This window comes from Convolutriloba macropyga, chromosome 5 (genome assembly GCF_964194025.1).
Source record: "Convolutriloba macropyga chromosome 5, txConMacr16.3, whole genome shotgun sequence".
Lineage (NCBI taxonomy): Eukaryota > Metazoa > Xenacoelomorpha > Acoela > Convolutidae > Convolutriloba > Convolutriloba macropyga.
Genome location: NC_134472.1, coordinates 41,628,089 through 41,653,469, shown reverse-complemented (window position 1 = coordinate 41,653,469; position 25,381 = coordinate 41,628,089). Strand labels below are relative to the sequence as shown.

General features: G+C 35.5%; 1 protein-coding gene across 2 annotated transcripts in view; it reads right to left on the bottom strand.

Moving 5' to 3' along the window:
* Window positions 1-25,381, bottom strand: part of LOC142339396 (uncharacterized) — a 503,522-nt gene that overhangs the window by 26,491 nt on the left and 451,650 nt on the right. For both annotated transcript variants that reach the window (XM_075389411.1, XM_075389412.1), the window contains exons 2-4: window positions 13,995-14,095; window positions 12,614-12,881; window positions 5,541-5,716 (exon numbers count right to left, since the gene is read on the bottom strand). In XM_075389411.1, the coding sequence (XP_075245526.1) occupies window positions 5,541-5,716; window positions 12,614-12,881; window positions 13,995-14,083 (533 nt within the window). In that variant the 5' untranslated portion in view covers window positions 14,084-14,095. The remainder of the gene's footprint in view (window positions 1-5,540; window positions 5,717-12,613; window positions 12,882-13,994; window positions 14,096-25,381) is intronic.

The window sequence follows — 25,381 nt, the reverse complement described above, 5'->3', positions numbered from 1 at the left end:
AGGACTAATAAAATCAAAACCCGAAAAATGACGAAACGTGAAAAAGTGCACCATTTTTGGTTTAAAATATTTTTAAGGCCTTCCCAACAGCTGCACAACTCTAAGCACTTGGAGGAATACGAAAGCCAGCTTTGTGCCTCCAATGAAACATAGAAAGTTTGATGGAAAAACTTAGAACTGCTGTATCTGACCAGCTGATCAATTTAAAAATGCGAGCCAAAAATAAAGCCTCAAGAGTTAACTCAAATGAACAAACTAAACAAAAATAGAATCATTTCAAAAACGCTTAAGCTTTTACCCTGAGGGCTCCATTTAGCTATACCCATTAACCAACGCACAACGACTTGAAAGTGGTTCACTAACCCAACACAAGCCATGAAAGTGCTTATTGGCCATTGAAGTTAGGACAACTGGAGAAAAATGACAAAAAATTAAGAAAATGCCATATCTGAAATTTCGACCTAAAATTTTGCTCAAAACCCGTGGTTTGTCTCTTGAATCTGTCCAGTAACCCAACTAAAAGCCCTATAAAAAGTTTTAATGGGCTTTAGAGCGTGATTTACTCAGATGACCGAAAATTTCAAAACATACCCGACAGATTGCCGGAAAATAGCCACCGTTGATTCCAATAATCATGATTGGGATTGAAAGAAAAGATATTGAAAAAAATGATTTTTGTACAAAAACAGTTCTTAAGTCCAATTTATTTTGATGGCATTTCGTAGTTGAACATAATTCTGTTTCTTAGAGAGAGGCTACAGCGGCTACTATTATTACCAATAAGCATTGGAGATGGTAACTAATACTTATAGGAACGACGTTCCAATAGCGGTCATCTAAAATTGGGCTTCACGGGTTTATCCCGTTTCTATTTCTGAATTCAATTTTTTATACTGACTGTTCACTTTGAATTGCTTTGCTGAGCAACTGATGTTTAAAATCACTTTTAGCAGAATGAGAGAAGAGAAACTAGCCTAGAGAAGTCAAAAAGATTTGAAAGCAGAATGTTGAACGCAAAATGTTTCAAAAGCGGCCAAATGAGGTCCAGCGAAACATTTTTTTCGACGAATTAAAAAAAATAGGAGCTAAAAAAAATAGGAGCTAAAAAAAATAGGCTAAAAAAAATAGGAGCTAAAAAAAATAGGCTATTAAAAACTAAAAATAGCAAATTTTACTGAAATGTATTGAATCAATATACATTCAGAACCATTGAATTTGTCTCCAGAAACTACCCAGTAAGCCAAGTTCAAGCCTTCAAAAAGTTTCACTGGCTCATACCGATTGACAAACAAAGTATATGAAAATAAATTTCAGACGTTTTGAAAATCCAAATTATATAAAAACTGCAAAAAATTGTGATATCAAAATTTTGCAAGCCATTCCATTGTCCCTAGCCAGAATGAAATAACTAATTATCAAACCCCAGAGATTGGGGAGCAACAGTGGCTACGAGGCAACAGTGGGGGGTAACAGAAGGGGGGTCATCAACCTCTAAGAACCGCCCTTCACACCATAAGTCTCCAATGCAGTTTCTGTGAATAGCATACTTTGAAACTAGTGAGCTGAAAGGCTCTAGGAGCACTTAATGCCCACTGGGCGCTACCTGTTTATCTCGTTTTTGAGGACAAAAAGTCAAATGGGTCAGACGAAAAAACGGTTAAGTGAAAAATCGAAGGAAGACCGACAGTACTAATATAATTGCTACAAACTTTGTTTGAGAGCTATCAAAAATAGCTCCAGATTGAATATAAAACTATAATGTATGGTTGAGACCGACAAAAATGATCCTAACGAAACAATTACTTGCTAAAATGATATAGAACAACCACTGGCAGAGTCTCAGAAAAACAGACCAAAAAATTCGTCTTTTCATTAGAGGCTGATATGTTATATTTTAATCTAAATTCTTGCTGTCTCTATTAGCTGCTCTCAAATAACCTTCATTTAGAGTGACACACGCCCATTTGAACTTATGTCTTTGAATTAAAGTAAATAGAAGTCAATTTCAAAGTGAGGAAGTCATTTTTGAGTAAGTCAAGTGTGACCAAAAATTTAATCACGCGAATGAAAAACAACTCGCTCCACTAAGAGCGAAAAATGATGTCACGCACTCACTCCAGTTGAAGTTGCATGAACGAATGAATAAAAAGGAGATTAGAAGTGGTTGTGACGTCATATGGCCGTAACAAAAATCGCGACGACGAAATAAAAAAACATAGCAGGACAAGTCCTGAAGTACAATTCAAAGAATTTTCATTGACTAAACAGAAAAACTAGACCTAGAATGGACTATGAAAGAATTGAGAAAAACATTTTAAAAAAATCAGAACAAAAAAATAAGAAATAAACAGAAAATCAATGTCAAAATGCCGCATGTGAACAAAAAACCACTAGCGATAAATGAAAATTTAATTCAAATAAAAACACTAGGCCTAGAATGAGCTGTGAGTTGATTGGGAAAACCATTTAGAAAAAAAATCCTATCCAAAAAATCGTAAAAACAGTAAAAATCAGAGTGAAATTGCCGCATGTGAACAAAAAACCACTACTGAGAAACCGAATTTTTGTTCAAACACCGTCTTCTCACTCTACTTAGAGCGAAAAAAAATCACGCTGCAAAACCACTCGCTTTTTCGCTCCGTTTCCTGTTTCGGCGTGACCAAAATCACTACTCCAATTTGACTTCAAAAATCATGAAAATGTGTGAACAGATCTTAAAAAAAAAAAAAAGACAGCGCCCCAATGCAATTCAAATTCTTTGAATTGTAAAAACAAGAGAATGCCGATAATAGCCCCAGCCATCGCTGTGTGGCTATTAAAAAACAAAAAATCTGCTTCGAAAAAGCCGCACGTGATAAAAATATTTCGCTCGCTTAGCACAAAATTTTTAACATCTACTTTTCACGCTCTCTCTCCCAAAAACGCAATATGAACTGCAAATGACTCTCTTCTCTCTGCTCTTCAATTCTTTCAGTCGTTTGACCTAAACCCTTAGTTTCATCTGCGACATTGACTTTTACATCCTGTTTTAAATACACTCAAAAAAAATTATCAATAAAAAAGACGCTCCACCAATACTCCTCTTCGTCGTAAAAAGATACAATCCAATTCTTGGATTTTTTTAAAAAAATCTGTAGAATGCCAATACAGGTCCTCTTCGAGTCGTAAAAACCTCAAGAAAACCAATACTCCTCTTCGAGTAGTAAAAAAACACGAACACCGCAATATAGCTCTGCTCAGCAAACCACTCAGCTCAGCATACAAATGGACCACAAAAACCCTAATACACGGGAAAATTCGAAAGACAATTGAGTCGAGACAAGACATACTGCTCTAAAAACGCCGGTATTGGCGGTGGCGTGCTGAAAGAGGAAGGGAGGCTCCCAATCTAATTTTTTTCAAAATTGTCAGTGACGTCTTGAAGTTCTCCTTACTCAACAGCATCGATGTACGTAGAGACTAAGAACTGCTCAGACACAATGCACTCGTTCTACCAAATTATCCAGATTTTGAAGAAGGAAAGTCAGCTTGTATTGCTCGAGCGAGCGAAAGAATTTGAGAAAAAAGTCAATAAGGTCAAGACACGAAGAAATAAGGTCAATAAGGTAAATTTTGCAAGACACGAATACAATAATTTACAATACTTCGTTCGAGAGAAAATAGAGCAGCTCCAACAATACTGCTCTTCGAGTCGTAAAAACCAAGGAAACCACATTATAGCTACCCTCAGATTACAGCTGTAATGAACGTCCATTAGAAAATTGATTGTAAGAGGCACAAAATGTACTAACTTGCTCGCAAGGAAGTCTCTACAAGCAAACCTAACTTGACGAAACATAAGGACAATGAGAGGACAAAATCCCGTCTTCTTTGAACACCAATGAGTGCAATTACGTTCATGCCTCAGAAAATCTGCCTTAAGAGAAAATCCTAACATTCGAAACAATTTTGAGTACAAACCAACTTCAGGAACTATTTAGCAAATATTGATAAAAGCGCAATGTCAATGCGCGTGTATCTTAATAGCCGCCCTCATCTTCTCAGCCGGCTATTAGAGCGCTCCTATTTTTACAGTTCAAAGAATTTGAATTGTGTTGGGGCGCTGTCTTTTTTAAGATCTGTTCACACATTTTCATGATTTTTGAAGTCAATTTGGAGTAGTGATTTTGGTCACGCCGAAACAGGAAATGGAGCGAAAAAGCGAGTGGCTTTACGGCGTGAATTTTTTTCTCTCTAATTTTAAAGTAGAGCGAGAAAACGGCGTTTGAACAAAAATTCGATTTCTCGTTAGTGATTTTTTGTTCACATGCGGCAATTTCACTTTGATTTTCACTGTTTTTTTACAATTCAAAGAATTTGAATTGTATTGGGGCGCTGTCTTTTTTTTTAAGATCTGTTCACACATTTTCATGATTTTTGAAGTCAAATTGGAGTAGTGATTTTGGTCACGCCGAAACAAGAAATGGAGCGAAAAAGCGAGTGGTTTTGCGGCGTGAATTTTTTTTCGCTCTAATTTTAAAGTAGAGTGAGAAAACGGTGTTTGAACAAAATTTCGGTTTCTCGGTAGTGGTTTTTTGTTCACATGCGGCAATTTCACTCTGATTTCTACTGTTTTTTCGATTTTTTGGATCCGATTTTTTTCTAAATGGTTTTCCCAAGCCATTCACAGCTCATTCTAGACCTAGTTTTTTTGTTTGAATTAATTTTTCATTTCTCGCTAGTGGTTTTTTTGGTTCACATGCGGCATTTTGACATTGATTTCTATTTTTTCTTATTTTTTATCTGATTTTTTTTCTAAAATGGTTTTCTCAATTCACTCATAGTCCATTCTAGGTCTAGTTTTTCTGTTTAGTCAATGAAAATTCTTTGAATTGTACGTCAGGACTTGTCCTGCTATGTTTTTATTTTTCGGATCGGATTTTTTTCTAAATGGTTTTCCCAATTCATTCATAGTCCGTTCTAGGTCTAGTTTTTTTTGTTTGGTCAATGAAAATTCTTTGAATTGTACGTCAGGACTTGTCCTGCTATGTTTTTTTACTTCGAACATTTTTTCGCTTTACCTTTTTGCCGCTTTTTCGGCATTTTGCGTGAAATCTTTTTGACTTCTCTAGGCTAGTTTCACTTTTCTGTCATTCTGCTCAAAGTCCTTTTAAACAGTAGCTGCTCAGCAAAGCAATTCAAAATGAAGAGTCAGTATAAAAAAATCAAAGTCAGAAATAGAAACGGGATAAACCTATAAAGCCCATTTTTAGATGCCCGGTACTTGAACTTTGTTCTCATAAGTTTTAGTTACTACCTATACTGCTTATTGGTATTCATACTAGACCCTGTAGCCTCTCACTAAGAGACAGGAGTATGTTCAACTAAGAAATGACATCAAAATAAATCGCACTTAAAAATGTTTTTGTACAAAAATCAATTTTTGTTGATATTGTCTTTTCTTTCAATCCCAATAGAGTTATGGGAATCAACGGCGGCTATTTTCCGGCAATCTGCCGGGTATGTTTTGCATATTATAAGGCGTGAAGACTGTTTCTCACGCTATCAGGACATCACTGATAATCTCCTGCTCAGCAGCCGTGTTAGCATTGAACATGAGCTGTAATCTCCTCTTCAACTGCAGATTGGGGGCGGCAGTGGTGCCTCCTCCTCCTCCAGCCTTATTGAATCCACTTTCACTTCCTCCTCTCCCTTTAGAACTATTGCTCGGATAGTCCTAAATAGCATAAAGACGCTGAATTTTCGGTACCTTTCGTTTGAATACTTTGCACACCGAGCAACTAAAAGATTAAACATTATCGACTAACGTCGGGCGAATTGCTCTCAAACGAGTGGCCAGCGGTTGGCTTCGGTAGTAGCCAGCTGGAGGTTAGGGATGTTAGCAGCTAGGCTTAGGGGAGGGGTGGATGGGGGAGGGTTAAATTGCCAGTTACAGGCGGGTTCAGGGTAAAGGGGGTGACTGAGGCGGTCAAGCTTTAAGATTAGAACCGCCTTTCACACCATGAAATCGTCTCCTCAAAAGATTCGTTGCATCGCATACTTAGAGACTAGGCTCTAAGAGAGCCGCTCAACCATTTAATTCCCTCCGGTCTTTACTTGTTGATCCAGTTTGTGAGGACGAAAAACTAAAGGGTCAGACGAAAAACGGTCAACCGAAAAATTGCATTAAGAAAACCACAGGACTAATATAATTGCTACAAACTTCGTTTGAGAGCAATTAAACAAAAAAGCGCAGATACACAGAGCTTAATAACTCGAGTAGAAGAATCATATCTACTTTCATACGTATGAAAATTATTGAGACGGTTATTGGCATGTGTAAAAAAATCGGATCTTTTCGGTTACAGAGCACGTGTCATTACATAGTAAATTATTATGTTAAAATATTCTGGTAAACATTCTTTTAAAAATTATTCTGGCTATAATCCTCGGGTTAAATATCCACCTGCCTACAAATAATAACCAATCACAGCATCAGTATTATTATGATCTTAAAATTGATCTTCGTTTTCCTCTTATTTATTATAAAATGATTTGTTCATTGTTTTGTCCAGCTTTTAAGCGACCAGTAAACATTTTGAAATTTTCGGATGTTCCGCAGTGTCTGATATCTGTTAGAAGTTTCGTTAAGCTAAATTTCGAGATAAACAATTCGGCTGCCAAGATGCAATCTCTAATAAGAAGATCAGTGGAGTGATCGAAATATTGTCGAAAATGGCAAACTTTTATTCCCCAGCTGATTTCATTATTCATTCGGTTTATGTTTTTTGCTGTAAGAGTTTGAAGGAATATTCCGCTGATAGAAGAATGGACATTTGATTTGAAAATTCAATTCTTACTTTTAAACAAACTTGGTTTCTAACATGATACTAAGAACGAATAGCATAAGCCATTTTACTCAAAACTGAGTTCAGGTGGCTTTCAAAAAGTTGCTGGAATCAATCACTTCAAGCTTGATCTGGTTTAATAACTTCACCTTTAAGAAAAACACTGGTTCTGCTTTAGAATGATTTTTAAGGAATAATACCTGTTTTATCTTCAATTAATCCTCTGTCAGGTATTTTTGTTTCGTCTAATATTTCAATTATTAATGGAACGCTTTCATTACTATCAAATTTGCAAATCATACTAGTGTCATCGTCAAACTGAAAAATTTCAACTGCACCCTCAAGTTTTTCAGAAAAATCGTTGACGTTTAACAAAAAATAGGAGGTCCTAGCACTGTTCCTTGAGGAACACCATGGTTAAAAGTTATTTTTTCTGATAAATCAGTGCCTAATGTAACGCATTGTGTTCGATTCGTTGGAAAAAATTTTAGGAAAATTGTCGCTTGAGAATTTTTAGCAGAGTAAAAATCGTGAGAAAAATTTTATGTGATAATAAATTGAAAGCTTCTGCAAGATCCAGAAATGCAACACCTGTTTCGTAGTTGCTTTCCATAAATCCTTTTACTTTTCCAATAAAGTAAAGCAGAGCATCAGTTAAGGATTTTTTGAATTGGAAGCAGGAGTGCTTTCTTTTTAAAACCTCATTTTTTTCAAGATACTCTTCTAACTTATTGACTAAAAGTCTTTCAAAAGCTTTCGCAGAAGTTGTGGTTACGCAAATAGCACGGTACTTAATAAAAACAGAAAAATTTTCTTTTTGTGAATTGGTGTGTGTGCCGTGGGAAAACGTCCTCTTGATTACAATGGTTGAATATTAGCAAAAGATGTGTTCCAATAGCTCATTTTCCAGATTTCATTGCCCAAGCATTGATGTAACCCAGGCCTGTTGCTTTGTTATTGTCTAGGATGTCGGTAACTTCCTGTTTTTTTTCAACGTTAAATGGAACCAAATGCCCTCTAAAGATGCCGATTTGGCTGAAAAGTTTTGTTACAGATCAAGTATTTGTGTTTCCTTTTTTGACCATTCATCAACTTCACTGATATTTGGACTTTTTTTCCATTTTTTTCATGAAATTCGATTTCTTTTGAGGATTCAAACTTTTACGAAATTCTTCTGAATATTGAATTTGTGCTTCTTTTAATTTCCGATTTCCAAGGTTGCGATACCTTGGTGTCGAATTGTATTCAATGAAGTATCTATGCTTCTCAGCAACTAACTTTCAATTTCTTTTGTCTGAAGGAGTCTTTTTGTTATCGAAAATTAACATCTCAGTTGGTGCGTGTTTCTCGAGTGCTTTCAAAAAAATCTATTAAAACTCTGCGAACATCTCATTAGTTTCTTTGTTGATAAACTGTTATCCAATCTGTAAGAGCCAGATCTCTATAAAATTCTCATCAACAAAATTCTTTTTATCTCGCCTAATAATAGTTTTGTTCATTTTCTTAGTTCCCATGCTGTTCCGCCATATGAGGTATTCAAAATGATATATCAAACTCTATCAATCTTTATTGCTCCAACATCTTTTCAAAATAGGGAAAATATATGGGAAGCCGGCATTTTTCTTCAGTCAATTTTTCACTTTTTGTTCACCTAAAGAAAAATCAGAAACACCATTTTGTAGCCGTTTGAGACTACCTTTGATTTTTTTAAAAAACAACTGCAATTTCCTATGGCCGATTAGAAAAGTGGAGCTTTCAAAAATTGAAAGCAAAGAAGAAGATTTTGGGTGGGGGTGGGAGGTGTCTACTAAATTATTTTAATAATTTGGTTGTGATAACATTGTTAATACATTCTATTACCAAGAAGTGAGTCGAATTATCAATAAACGCCGTCCTCCGCCCAATTGCCATTACATATGAGCTCTCGTTTTTTTCCAAATCCAGAGGATTTGGATTGTATTGGTGCGCTGTTGTTTTCTTTACACTTTTTGATGTCAACGGCGGCTTCAAAATTATCAAAACAAATAACAATAAAAACGAGAAATCATTCATACTACGAATGTTCAGAAAGCATATACCAAAAGAGCCGACAACTGCTGGTTTTCAGGGTACAGACAGACAAAAATGAGAAAACTGGCAGAAAGTCATTTTTTTAAAAAAAAAAGTGTCATCGAAATGATAGAAAAACATTCGAACATTGAAGTTCTTCACAGAAGCATATTAAACGTTGAGAAAGATTTTAACACCTTTTTATGCTTCCACTGAGACAAAGTTCAACTGAACACCAGATTCACAAAATTCTCTAAAAGTATTCAAAAAAAGTTATCCAAGTCAATAAAAAGGTTGACTACCAACAGCATCGAAAGAAAAGGAATATTATGCTGAATCTGGTGGCTGAGGAGCGGTATTCAGCGAGTTTAAGTGACAAAAATAGCAAATACGAATAAAATTGAAAATTTCAATAAACATTTATGAAAGCAAACAGTTTTGATTAAAACCGAACAACATCAACTGGCTACACCTACTCTCCCCGTTAGAAAGCCAATCAAACCGGCCATTAATGTGATTAAAATTCAAAACAACAAAAAGAACCAATACGGCAAAAACTCTTTCAGAAAATTTTCGAAAACTTATAGCGTTTAGGTCACTCATGCCAAAAGCTACGTACGTAAATCGAAACATCAATTGAGTGTTGTCATCACACCAAAACGAAAAAAAAACAGGAATGAAACCTCAAAATTCATTTTTGAAAATAAGTAACACTTTAGCTCGGAACTGAAGCCATTAACTACCTTCATTTATGCTTCATTAGAAAGCCGACGCGAGGTCATTAATAATACTAAGAGACAATACAGCACGAAAAGGTACCGAAAAAGATCAAACATATTTTTGAAAACATGTGGGTTTAGGGTCAGACATACCAATAGCTATTAACTAGAACAAAATTTATCTCAATTATGCTTGATTAGGAAGCGGAGGATACTTGTCATTGAAGATACTATTGAGACTTGTTATTCTGGAGGAACCGAAACTGAGCCAACAGAGGAACGACATGGGACACGAATAAGCAGCTCCGAAGATTCCAAGAAAGCACCACCTAGCGAAACCTTTAGAGCAGAAGAGTTTAAAGTTCTTCAGCAAAGTATCGGAACACGGTAACGAACACCAAGCGCAAGAAATAAGACAAACCAGAGCGAAGATAGAAGACTAAGGGGATACCCAGCTTTCGAAAGGGCGGCAACGAAACTCGCAAGAGACATAACAGTAAAAAGAAGTTGTGAAAGAATGGAAGCAAATGGAAGACGGAGCCCCGGGAAGGACGCGGTCGCCATTAAAATGATCCGAGAATGTCATGAGCGCACAATGAAGGCCATGGCAAAAAAAAGTTTTACAGCTGTCGAAAGCAGAACCAGACCAGTGGCATCAATGTCTGAAAGAGGGGATTGTGATCCCACTGTTCAAGAACGGGTCAAGGGAAGAAGTAGGCAATTACAGAGGAATATGCCTGTTATAAATGGGTTCATGAATCTTGACAAGAGTAATGGCATCGCGGTTACGGGAATGCAGCGAACGAACGAAAATCCTAAGTGAAAACCAGTACGGATTCCGACCCCGTATATCGACTGGTGATGCAGCCCAAATCCTGATTCGAATGAACGAAGAACTACAAGGCAACCTAGAAGAACAACCCAAGGCAAAACTTTTGGACATAAAGAAAGCGTACCTCAGAGTAAACAAAGACATGTTGAAACGGTACGGAATGAAACAAGAGACCCTAAGAATTCTGAGGGGACTACGCGAGAACACACAGTACGAGGTTGAGGTAAAGACGGCACAAGTTCGCAGTGGACTCCGCTGAGGGGACTTAGAGGTGATGCAACCTCACCGGTGTTATTTATTATATACCATTCTTTATCCATGAAGATTGCGGAAGGGGAACGGAAGAGAAACAGGCCGACAGGAGTAAAATGGCAGTGGACTCCTGGTCACACCCCCCCCCCCCCCCAAGAATCCAAAGAAAGCAAACAACAACTCAGCTAAAGAAGAGAAAAGGATAAGTGAAGTGTTATTTGCGGAGGACACAACGCTTATCGGAGAAGGAAACTAAGCCGACAGAGGAAAAGAAGTCGTAGTAGCCACGCTGGAAGACTTTGAAGAACTGTGTCATTCAGATAAAGAGGAACGTATGAGCTTCGGACAGCCAAAGGAGATCCGCGTCTTGGGGTCGTATTGTGAGACAAGTGGGCGCCAAGAAAAATCAATAGAATGAGAAAACAGCGGCCTTTGTGGTGAAAAAGAGACTAAAGAAAGCAAAGATACGAAACCCAGTGCAAGCAAAAATAGTGGAGGTCATAGTGGAGGCCACCACCGTCTTTGATTACCACGTGAGGCCATGGCGAAAACCTGAGATATCATCAATCCAAAAGGAGGCAGACAGGGTGTACCGTTACATCTGGAGCAGCAAAACGAAACCTCCCCAGAAAGAAATGCAAGAAAAACAAAAACATGTTTAGTGTCAGGCAAGGACTGAAAGTTACGACACTACAGACGAAAATCGAATGGAGAAGTCGCACAATAATCGTGCATGTGTTAAGGATGGAAAACTCAAGGCTCACTAAATAAGCTGTACTCGGATGGCCAGCGGTACCGGAAGCTCAGGATCAGAAGAAACAGAGCCAAACGACGAATGCACAAAACGGCGCAATTTAGTGCAGAGTGCACGGTTGCCAAGATAGTTTTCTAAGGGGTCAAGTTTCCAACCAATGAGTAGTTCCAACCCCTGACATCCGCCGTTCTAGACCGGAGAATTAGCGTCTACTCTATCAGAACCTTTTCACAGCAATTCTGACAATCCCTAGTGTTTTGGATCAAGTTACCACCGGCTCACCACATCACCCGAGTAAGAAAAAATTCACACCGTAAAAGCATTAATTTTTTCGCTCCACTTTCTGGTTCTGACTGACCAAACACCCATCTAATTGACTTCAAAAAGCAGCCGCAATTGTACGAAATAGAGGTTGCCAGTAAGAAAAGCAGCAAAAAATTGCTCAAATTTAATGCAGAGGGCACGTTTGCCTAGATAGTTTTTTAAAGGTGCAAATATCTAGCTAAGGAGTGGTTGGATCCCCCGACTTCTGGCGTACTAGACTGGAAAATCAACGTCTCCTCTATCGGAGCCTTGTGACAGCAAATCAAGCATCAAATTTCTTTTAAATACTCTGTCTGAGTAAGAGCAATTTCGTTCACGCAAAATCAAGAAGTTAAGCTTGAGGAAGTCAATCGAGGAGTGAAATCAAAAATCTGTGCATAAAAAATACACATTCATACAATAATTACCTCAAACTCCGTTCCAGAGCAATCAAACGCTTTTTATCATCAGTACCTAAATTCGCTCTGATCTGGTACGCCCGATGTTAGAAAGCGCCTATGTTTGCAGAAAAAAATCTTTCTCCAGATGAAAATACAGTCAGTGCTACTATCGACTACCGTTGGAAGAATTGTTCTTGAACTTTCAGTAGTGAACTGCCGCCAGTTACGTTTAGCTGCTGACGCTTATGAATCAGATCGCGCAAAACAAAAAGGTCAAGGGCTTAAAAGTCACTCGAAAAATTACAACAAACGTTTTGCCTAAAAAAGACCAATACGTTCACAATAAATGCTTCAAACTTCGCTCGAGAACAATTGAGAAGCAATAGGAAAACAAGTCTGATATTGGATAAGACAAATGTACAGTCCATCAAAAATGGCCTCAACTACCCTTCGACGAAATTAGCATAGCGACGAACCCCGTGGACTGAGGAGTTTTCGGATGAAGCTGAAGAGAATCCACCTAGTGAGTAGTCAGTTGGCGAAGTAGCATTAGCAGATGTGTTGTGATGGTAACGGTTCTGCTTGGCTTGGGTTTCCGGCTGACGGGCACTCGGACCAACATAGGGAGAAGTAGATGAAGTTGCAGCCGGGCGACTCACCACTCCAACACCAGGCGATGTCCCGTATCCAGGAATTGTTGGAGCAGTCCATTGAGTCTTCTTGTTTACATGGTCAATGTAGAAGCTACAGAAATAATTGGATAAATGTAGTATTTTTAACCACTTTCTTTTATATTAAGTCGAAGAGACAACCTTGAAGTCTTTTTTTATACGTCTAAAGTTCCAACTTAATTAGTAAACTATAAAATATTGTTTAAAGGCATAAATTCTTGCCCATTATTTAATTGTTCTCAATGAATATTTAACTACCGAAATGATGCTAATTAACAGCCTGATATATTCAAACTTGATAGTGATCAAATTTGCCGTCCAATTCTATATGACCAACAAAATCATCGAACTATTTATTACAAGGATACAAAGGCAGCTTAGCTGACAAAATCAGACTATCAGAAACTCAATTGTCGAGATAACGTGATAACACACTGAATATCGTATGGCTAAGGCAAAACGTTTTTTCTCTCGACTTCTGCTGTCAAAAATCACTTTTTTCAATTTCTAAAGACAGTTTTTGTCACTTTTTCCTCCTTCATAGGATCATTTGACAAAAAACGACAATTTTTTACTTTACAAAGTTGCTCTCTGCTGTAAACAAGTTTCAATTCGATATAGTTTAAGTACTTATCTCCGGGCTCTGGTGGAGCAATAAGTTCGAGCAGTTAAAAGGTTGCTAAAAAAAGAAATCATTTACAAAATGGCAAGAAAAAAAATTGAGTTTATCCACTCTGACGTTTATATTACAGGGCACGCTGGAAAGTAGGTCTAAGGACCTCGTTGCGCGTCCTTTCCCAGCCTAAAATAATCTAGTTCAAATGATAATTTGATTGTTGGATATATTAAATGCATTTATTTTTCGATGTTTGATTGTGATTTATGTCGTGATTTGATTATCCTTCTTTGTACATTTGATTGATAGGCCGGGATAAATTAACTCTCTCTCTCTCTCACATCAAGGCAAACTTAACTGCATACGCATCAAAGCAAAAAGCACAGAAAACGGCGACAATTCTTAGCAGGTCTGAGTCTTAAAACGGTCAACCATCGAATTTTTAAAAGAATGTAGAACTATTTTGCTAAGCGAACGAGTTTAAGCCATTTGAAAAGTTAAACTTAGTGGTAAATCGTTTTTAGTTTTTCTCAGAAGCAATAAGAAGAGAATACAGAAGTGAGTACTAACTATCTCCTAGTAGTTGGGTCCAATTTGCACTCCCAACCAGGTGGTAGATTCATGCTGACAGAAGGCGGTATGTATTGACCACTATTCATCTTTTACATCTAAAAACAACAATCAAATCTTAACAAACTATCTGCACTACTGCAATCAAAAAGTAACTCGTGTACTTTCACCAAGAGGTCAGCAGATTGCTGAAGAGTTTAACGATTTTTGTTTAAGTTTTGTTTCGATCGAAGTTATTATAATTTCACGTGCTACGATTCAAAAAATTCCGTTAAACTAACCAATAGTTTATCATATTTTACCTCGCATGACATTATGAGTGAAATTTTGAAAACTAAAATCTCTGCTTTTGAAACCAACGACAATTTTCCCACGCAGCTTCTAAAACTGCTACCTGAGTTTTTCAGAGACGTTTTATGCACAGTTTTTAGTTCGGTAGTGTTATCGAAAAGCTTTCCTAGCATTTGGAAAGTTGCCTTTATGAAACCTTTCCATAAGAAGGGTTCTATGGCGGAGATTGGAAACTACAGACCAATCAGTTTTTTTGGTTAAGCTGTCCCTGATTTTTGAAAAACTTTTATATTGATTTATTGTTCACCTCAAATCTGAAGTTCATCCGACACAGTTCGGTTTTCAATCTAACAAAAGCGCTATTATAAAACTGATTGACTTCGTGGAATCACTGCATCGAAATCAAATCGCTCATTCATATGTCATATATCTAGACTACGAAAAAGCCTTGGATCAAAGGCCTTTTAACATTTTGCTGAGTAAGTTTCAATAGTTTCAATTTTGAAGATTTATTTTTTTCCACAGTTATTTGTTTCCTAGAACTCAAGTAAAAAAGGTGAAAAAATTCTCTGTGCAAAACGTTTTGAGTGGTTTACCACAGTTGTACCACATTAAATCTTCCTCAAAATTGAAACTATTGAAACTTACTCAGCAAAAAGCCACTTTATCGAACGCTTTTTCGTAGTCTAGATATATGACATTTGAGTGAGAGGCTACTGGCGCCCTTTTCTTTTTTATAAACGACCTGCCATGCGTTTTTCTTGACTCTATACCCTGGATGTTTGCCGATGACATAAAATTGCTATTTAGTTCTCTCGACTTTCGCGATGATTTGACGCGGTTATACAATTGGAACATAGCAAATGGGATGATTTGAAACTGTAACAGAACAGTTTGCTTGATTTTGCGTGGAAACACTACAGTTGAATTTCCAAATCCCTTGAAAATCGATAATGTACAAATTCAAAAAGACTTGGGAGTATTGATTCGCCCTGATTTGAAATCGACTAGTAATGTTGAAGAAAGGCTGAAGAAAGTATGAATATGCTTTCATAGCCCGAAGACTGTCCTTGGAGCACTCCTTCCCCTGTGAAACTTAATTTTACAATTGAATAATTTTGCCTGTCTTAATTTATGGTTTGCAAGTATGCACGCCTGATATTGGTCGACTAAGACGACTTGAAGATATTCAAAGAAAATGCTTTATATGGAGCTTTATCTTCTAAGCTAAAATAAGCTATGGCGAGCTTTTAAAAAAAACATATAATTTTCACGCTTCTATCCCAAATTTTGTCCGGTCGGTATCACTTGAATACTCAATTTAAGTGAAGTTTCAAACAAACAAAAGAGGACTCAGGCAAAAAAGTGACAATATCCTCGAGTGCATAGGATTAAGCAAGAGTCCTGAAAACTCCTTTTTTATACGTTCTGCTGAAAAATGTCTAACTTTTTATATCGACAAAAGATAATGTCTGGTTTTGGGGTGAAATGTGAGCGTGCGGTATGGAAATACTTCTATAAATTTCTTTCAATCTGTATATATGTTGTTGTTCCAAATGTAGATGTATTAGAAGTTTTTAACTCTAATTTTTTGGCCTCCTGATTGAGAATAATGTCCTCTCTCTCTCTCTCTCTAACAGCGACAATTCTCACATAAAGATCGTCTTCAACGTTTGCTCGATCACCTTGAAATCATTGTTATGACCTTATGTATTTGAAGTTTTGCATTTCCAAATTATTTCATTGACAATTTCACTTGATCGTAAATTACATCAAACAAGTCAGTACGAACACACAAAAATATGTATCCAATTTTTGAAGGTGCACCTAATCTTATTAAGTGAAAAGAGAATTTGACCAGAGCTGTTGTTTTGAAACTATAGAAAAAAAAAGATGCGCCTTCACGAAAATAGCTTTAATCCCCCTCAGTCCTCTATATAGAGTGGAGCCAGCTTTGGCTGATATCCAATTTTCGCAAAAGAAGACGGATATCCAATTTTCGCAGTAATTAATTTAAGAGACTATCATTAGTTTACTATAAAAGTTACGCTCAAGATCACGTCTTATAGGGTGCGATCACTGTCGGTTTCAAACAGAAACAGCAAAACAAATCAATTTATTTTTATATATATACAAACCAAACAAACAATGAAACCAATCTATCACGCATACCAATATACTAATACCATTTGCAATCGCACCTGCTTGCACAGACCAAAACCGTGAGTTAAAAAATAAAATAATACCTAACTAAAGCCAATTAAAATTCGTTAGAAAATTGTTGAATTACTCAAACGTTTCCGCAATATCTTGCATCGTCAGGAGCTAAAAGTTTGTTAAGTTAATTAGTTATTTACAAATATGCATACATACAGTAAAGCATCTTGATTATCTAATTTCATTTTCGAATTTTGTGCACATTCCAACAGGTTTTCACATTCGTTAAAATGTTAAATTAATTTTAAACCCGTTAAAATGAATCTTTCTGTTTCTGAGTTTTCATTGCGACGTTCGTTTTCGTGATCCAATTAACATTGCTCACATGCTAATTCGCAGAAAAGTTTTACGCAAAACAGGCTTTCTGCACTTAATAGATCAATGTTTATTCCCGGCTCTTGTACTCATACCGCGTATTCATTGTGTCGAGCTTCCATGCTCTTAAGTTTTTCGCTATCCTGGCACTGATTTCTTATCTTATAATTAAATGCTGTTAGAGCCCCGCGTCATTCCACATTATGTTGACCCACCAGTGAATTAACTTTTTGATGCTCCGACTATCTCCTGATCAAATGACGACAAATTCGGCCAACATAGCTTGATGTTCATCCACAACAACTGAGTTCGTAGACAACATGAGATTTCGAATTGCTGTCAAATTTAGATTTCAGGGACAGTAAGCATGTTTTGCACAATTGGTACTTTTATTTATTTCCTTTTTCATCAGTTAAGATAAATACATAGTGTTTATTTGTTTGGGCTCCAAATTTCTCTCGGATTCAAATTACAAATCAACTGAATCACCGAGCACATTTATAAATTCGCCTTAACTGATGAAAAAGGAAATATTATATCATTACTAAAATTTCAAAAACGAAACAAAATTAGGAAGTTGCGTGAACACATTCCTTACCAGACACGAGCCACAACAGGATGGGATAAAGGTTACTGCAAAACGTGCAACAATGTACAATAGTTTACGGGAGACTGAAAAAATCCTGTCATGAAGTAAACAAAAACAGGTTCACGTAGTCCGCGACAAATTGAGAAACGATATTAACAATAACGAAAATTGGTTAACAGAACTAATATTTCAAAACGACCTAAACCCAGAAGAATTAATTGATATTTTAAAAATAGTATTAGAATTTACACTCATTTTCTGGTTAGATGAAGTTGAACATAATGAAGAAAAATGAATGGAGTTTAGTCAAAAATATATAAACCAAACACAACACCTAGACACTGAGTTAAGGCAACTCTGGGATCCAAATTACAAACCACCGTACATTGCAAACAAGATAAAAATCAGGTCGAACAGCCTAAATTATTTTAAAAAAGGTTTAACCGAAAATGTAATGACTCACGATAAAGAACAGTCTGGTTCTACATCCCTTATTTCGACTACAAGCATAATGTCATTGTCAATACAAAAAACACTAAAACAAACAACTATATGAAGTAGCCGTAAAGGAACGATAAGGCAGGATAGACAAATGACACCGAATGTTTTCAGATACAAGGTAAACATAAACTACCCTACAGTCCATACCTATTCGACCATGAAAAAAAAATTGATAAGGACAATTCAGTACCTCCAACAACAACCAAAGACCTTGGAAGATATGACAGAAAATCAAATTTCAAAGTAGAGAAAAAACAAAAGTGTACGATCAATACAATAAAGAATAGCCACGAAGATGGTAAAGATGCTACAGATCATATCATAAAAGAATTGGTGAACATCCTACACGATATTACAGAAAAAGTAACCGACGATACGAATAAAAAAAAACGTCAATTAAGAGAAAGCCCCTCCCCTAAAAGGGTAGTCGGTCAACTCGGGGGCAGCAAGTCAACTCCTATGTGTATTTATAAATTCTGACAGTAGTCAAAAATTGAAGCATCAGATGCAAAGGATAAAGAAAATAAAGCATCAGAATTATGAACAAGATAGATATGGTAAGTAGCAATTAAAGTATAATATGCAGTGATTTTGAATCAAGATTAGAAAAAATATCAAGCATTTAGCATAACAGCCTCCCTTCCTCTACAATGGTTCCTATTGACGCTTCTACTGCAAGGCGCCTGCGCATGGAGCGCGCGCCACGGAGGCAGAGTATGGAGCTACGTAAAAGAGCGAAACTTAATTTTGTCCTTATGTACGTGATCACGTCCGAATATGAATCTTCTTTCTTATCGCTGATCCTAGAAGCCAATCTCTGTATGGCTTTTGATGCTGATGGACCAGCTCCTCCTGTACACGAGAAGATTAACGGACAGAAGGTGGCTTTCTCGACGTCGATTATCCTTTGTTCGTATTTCAGCTTCTTGATGGACTCGTGATATTTGTAGGAATCCGGTATGCTTCTTGGGCAACTCTTAGCATACGGATTAAACACTTTCACATCAAAGAACGTTCTGCTGAAGCGTGAATCGAAGAAACCATTAGCTTTGATATCTAGTCGAGCGTCGTCATCAATAGTAGTAGTTCTATTTGCGAAGGTTTCCCCTTGCAAAGACTGAAAATACGAATAAACTCACAGATAACCTAGAATGCAAAATTACGCGAAAGGAAAGTTATAAAGACAACAAGTAGAAGGATTTGACCAAGCGTGTGAAAGACCGAACAGAACAATAAAAGAAAATACGCGGAGTATCAAAAGAAACAAAAATTTATCCAACCAAAATTATGGCCAAAGCATAGATCTGAGAACGTTCCAAATGAGCTTCAGAACCACAATAATAATTTTCTAAAAATTTAACATCCATGAGTATCAGCGAAAATATACCAATAGAAGCAAGAACAAGTAATGGTTCAGCAGCAAAAACGAACAAACTGTTTGATGGCACTTACCCTGATTACCCTGTTGAAGAAATCCCGGGCCGAGGTGTCCACCCCTAATACACCAGTTGGAGTCAAATATGACTTCCAGAAAGAACTGTTTGAAAGACTTTATTATTTAAATAAATAAAGACTGAAAATACTCTTCCCTGATTGGATAAAAAAGGGAATAATATCTTTTCCTTTTTATCCTTTAGATGTTTACCCATTTACCCCTCTTCTTAGAAGAGAAAGTTATTTAGTCAGTACCAGTTAACCACCTGATATAATAATAAAGTATATTTCCCTCTATCTACTCCGCTCTTGTTTTGTATTGAGATATACGTTAGACTTTAGCATTGGGGCCCGTGCACTGTCTACTGAAGCTCAGATAGAAGAGTAACAGACTAGAGATATAGAACTTTAGTTATTCAGGTAAGCCTTAAGAGTACACATTATTCTTGAGACAACCATAAGACAGTTCCGGAAGTAGCCTAATAAAGGTAAACTCAGAACACGTCTTATCTGGTGCGACCAGTGCTGAACTAAATTGCGTAAACAAACAGAAAAAACATCGAAAGAATAACAAAAGTATTGTTGGTAAACATAACAAATAAAAGGAACATTAAAATGGCTTACAAATACAATGAACAAACATATACTAGCAATATCTTAATACCATTTACATTTGCTAACGATTTTCCACAAGAGAATCGTGAAATTATCTACAGAATAATAATAAACTTGAAAAACAATCTATTTAAAGAAAAAAAACATATACAACAAATTAACATACATAGAAACCATCTAGTACATTACCTACCAGTAATAATACTGGATAGAGATCAACATAACAAACACTACGCATTTACAATAACAGATGAAAAAGGAGATAAAAAGATATTTTTTAATTTCCAAAATGAAACGTCACTATCGGATATGTTTATAATATTCTTGAAAAGACATGAGGAATCACAAGATAAAACAAAATTGACAGCTATAACATCCACTACGTACGAGACACTAAGGAATACAGCCGAATACCTGAACGAACATCGTCAACAAATACAGTCAGTGAACGACAAATTAAGACTCGATATAAAAAATTATAACAATTGGCTAACAAAAGTAATTGAATTAAAATCAGACTTCAAAACAACAACATTAGATATAATAAAAATAGTATCTGAATTCACATTCCTATTTTGGTTAGATAACTTTGAACACATTTATGAAAAACGAGTCCAATTCGGAGAAACATTTTCAGAGGAAATTAGTCATCTATGTGACGAATTACAAAACATTTGGAATAGCGATCACTTTTCAGAACATTTTGAAAGCACATTAAAAATATGCTCCGATAGCATAAACCTCATTGAAGGCTTACAAAGTCATGTAAAAATCACGGATCAAAATCAAACGGGATCTTCTTCATTTAACTTATCAAGAAGCCTAACATCGACATCAACACCTAAAGACATTCAAACAAATAATAACTTACAAACAAAACAAAAATCAACACTAAAACCTGATAAACAATTAACATCGAATTTATTTGGAAATCAACAAAATATAGACGAAGATATAGATATCTCAGATTCCGAAGACAGGGAGATAAGATTTGAAACTAAATTACCACCATCAGTGAACCAAAATGCTCGACGGAAATATCCAATGTAAGATAATAGAAGCAATACCTTTATTAGTTCTCTAAATGACAACCAAGAGTATCACGAACAATATTGGAGACAACAAACAAATAATTACATGGATCTAAAAAATGAAATAACAGCTACAGTAACAAATCACACAAATAAACTAATAGATGATCTAGAAATGAAATATCAGCAGATGAATAAAAGATTGGAAAAAAGACAAGAAGAAGCACTAGAAATGGTATTCAACAGACTAGATAAAACTCTAGATAACATAAATAGACAAACAAACTTCAGAAGAGAAAATGAACAATTATTCAATCACAGAAATATAGACAATGTTGCGAACGAAAATGTACAAAATAATAATAGACAATACAATCGACAACAAGAAAATCGGAATAGAAGAACCAATTCTATCACAACAGAAGAAAGAGAAACAACAGTAGTAGAACCTCCTCTACCCTTTTATAAACAATTAACATCAATGAGTATAAACGAAGAACCTCAAATAGAACAAAGCATCAGCAGTGGTTCAGTACCAACAACAATAAGACCTTTCGATGGTACAGACCCTGCTTATACTGTTGAAGAATACTTAAACAGTATAGTTGCAGCTATGATATTTAGCAGCGGAATAGAACCAGTAAACAAACATGGACATCATCAATGGAAAGTAAAAGGAGCAGCCTTAATATTACATACACTACAAGGACCTGCACAAAAATGGTATTCAACACTTCCAAGCGAAACAAAATTAGATTCGGAAACATTTTGCAAAGAGTTCTCAGATATGTTCGATTCTGAAAAGTCAAAACAACAAGCAAAAATAATATTACAACAACTACAAAAGCATGCAAACGAATCACTAAGATCATTAGCACTGAGAATAGAAACTCTCGTGAAAACTGCATATTCATTATACACAGAAGATTACAGAAATAGTGTAATGAACCAAACATTTTTTAGATGTTTAGATAACGAACTAAAAACAGCAGCATTAAAAAAGCATGCGAATCATAAACAAACGCCAAGAGAACCGGAAATGCCATTCAAAGCATTGGTAGAAAAAAAATAGACCAGATGGATCTAACAAGAACAATAACAAATAATCACAAACGACTATATAAAGTTAATCAGAGTACAAGTAATATCAATGACGATCTAAAACAAATGAATATAGCCTGTAACAATATCAACGATCTTAACCAAAACGATCTAGAACAATTTGAAGGAACAATATGTAACGTCCTTAATGGAATTAATCATACATACGACAAAAAGAATTTCAAAGGTAGACCAAAATTTGCATTGTTTTGTAGCTATTGCAGCTCACACGGACATACTAAAGGTAGATGCTTCAAAAGACCACGCCGAGAAAGCATAGCACGACCAAAAGAAAGATCATTCTATGGTCACATGAGAAATAATCAAAATTTACCAAACAGAAAGATTGATTCAAACAATATTAACGGAAGACAATTACCGCCAACGTCACCGATATATAACAATTCACGAAGTCGAACCCCATACAGATCACAATCAAGAAACAATTATAGTAACAACGTAAATCCTAGAGATAATAGGAATTATCAAGGATATCGAAAATCACATAATTATAATAACACAAGTACAAGTTATAATAGAAACAATTACAGTAAGAGCAGAGGAAACAGCTACAATAGAAATAACAATCATAACAGATACAATAGTAGATCAAGCTCAAGATATACAGAGAGAAACAACTCAAGACAACAATCACCATATAATAGAAATAATAACTACAATAACAATGACAGACAAAGATATAACAGCAGAGATTCAAACAGAAACGACAGATTTAGACAACGTTCAAGTAGTAACAATAGAAATTACTCAAACAACAATAACAGAGACGACAGGAGAAATTCATCACAAAGAGAACAAAATCAAAGAAATTACTCTACAGAACGACGAAATGAAGGAAATAAGTATAACAATAATAATAACAAAAAGAGAATAAATAACATTAAGTCAGAAAAACAAAACGATGACCCACCAGGAATTGACGAATACGAGTACACATCAGAGTCATCAGACGAAGATCAAGAGATATTAGATAAATTCTATAACGCAAACAAAGATACATGTAATACATTAATAAATACATTAGAAAGTAACCCCACATGGATATTACCGACGTATCAATGTAATAAATTTGAACAAGATTTCACTAAACAAAAACCAATTTTAGAAATTGATTTTCTACTGGATTCAGGAGCAACATTAAATTTACTCAATGAAGATACTTGGAATGAGATAAAATATAATAACCCAGAAATACAATTGGAAAAAGCAAACAAAACATTAACTGCAGCGAACAACACTACAATAGAAACATACGGAACAGTCAAATTACCTCTCACACCAGATAGAATCTCAAACAACAGAAATAAACCTCAAAACAATTTTTACATCCATTTCTATGTAACTCAATGCAATCATAACATTCTAGGCACCCCATTTTTCAAAGAATATATCGAAACGATAAATGTAAATACAAACAGACTAACATTAAATACAAATACAATCCTAGATAATGATATTATATTCTATATGAACAGTACAAAAGGTTACCCGTATTACTCTCGATTATACCCAATATTTAACAGAGAAACAATTTATGTCGAACAGAACCAAAATAAAAGCATAACATTTCCAATCCCTATATTTAAACAAATGAAAAATTCAAATGAAAAAACAATTCATAAATCACATTTCTATTTTGAACCAATAAACAAATATCACAATATATCTTTTACAGATATAAAAGACTTCACAGCAGATGAAGAGTACTTCATAGACATTTTACTAGTTAACAAAAATAGACATAGAATAACCATAAATACAGGGTTAATTGGTTTCATGAATAGAAATATTACATTTAAAAAACAAGATAACGAAATATATCAAACAAGCTCAATTGGCTTATTCACAGCACTGTATCACCTAACATACGAAAGTGAATACGATATTAATGAAATACTAAACATACAAGAAAGCGAAACAATCGAACAAGTAGCAACATTTGAAAGAAAACCAAACTTTAAATGCAAATTTAATATTAACAAATATTCAGAACAAGAAAAAGAATTCATACAAATGTTTGATTTTCAACATTCACACTTAACACAAGAAGAGTTTGAAAAAGTAGTAACAATCATATTACAATACAAACAAGTATATGCAACAACAAAATTTGACGTCGGAAAAACAAAAGTAAAATTGAACCTACCGATGAAAAAAGATGCAATTTTCAAAAAACAACGAATAAGCAAAGTACCGATACACCTTCGAGAAAGAATACAAAAACTATTAGACATATTAAAAAAATACGACATCATTGCACCTGTTAACAAAGAACAACTATCAACAGGGAACACATTCACAAATCCCGTAATAATATTACGAAAAGGCGAATCTCTAAAAATCGTGCTAGATGCAAGATACTTGAACAGCATGATAGATGAATCCAAATGTAACTGGCCAATCAAACCAGTTGATGTAGCCCTAACAAGGATTAATGGAACAATATTCACAACAGCAGATCTAAATAGTGCATATAGCCAAATACCACTAGACGAAGAATCAATGCGATATACACATTTTACAATCGGAAATTAACAATACTGTTTTAAACGCTTATTCTACGGAATATCAATCGGACCAGCAGCATTTGCATCAATATTAACACACTTTCTATATCCTTTAATTAGAAAAGGAACAGTCATCACATACGTAGATGACATTTTTATCCAAACAAATTCATATGAACAAATGTTCGAAACATTGGTGGAGTATCACAAAATACTGCTAAAAAAACCTCAAAGCAGCACCCGACAAAACATATTTTGTGTTAAAGAAAGTAAAATTCTTAGGACATATAATTGAAGATAAAAAAGTGAAGCCACTTACATCACGGATTGATGGATTCCAAAAACTGGAACCACCAACGAGTATGAAAGCTTTACAACGATACTTGGGAACAATAAATTTTCTAGCGAAATACGTATATGGTATGCAAACAATACTACAACCATTATATAATCTCTTACACAAAGAGAATGACTTTAAATGGACAAAAGATCATCAAACAATCTTTGAACAAATGAAAAGAACAATAACACATAAACTCGAATTAACGTTGCCAGACACTAAAAAACCATTTTACATCATAACAGATGCATCCAACACGGGCATTGGAGCAGCATTATTACAACAGCATCCAATTGAAGAGAAGATGAGATTAATATCAGCAAACTCTAGACTTTTCACACCAATTGAAATGCGATTATCTACATTAATTAGAGAATGCTCAGCGATCATATTCGCCCTAACGGAATATGAATTCCTCCTAACAG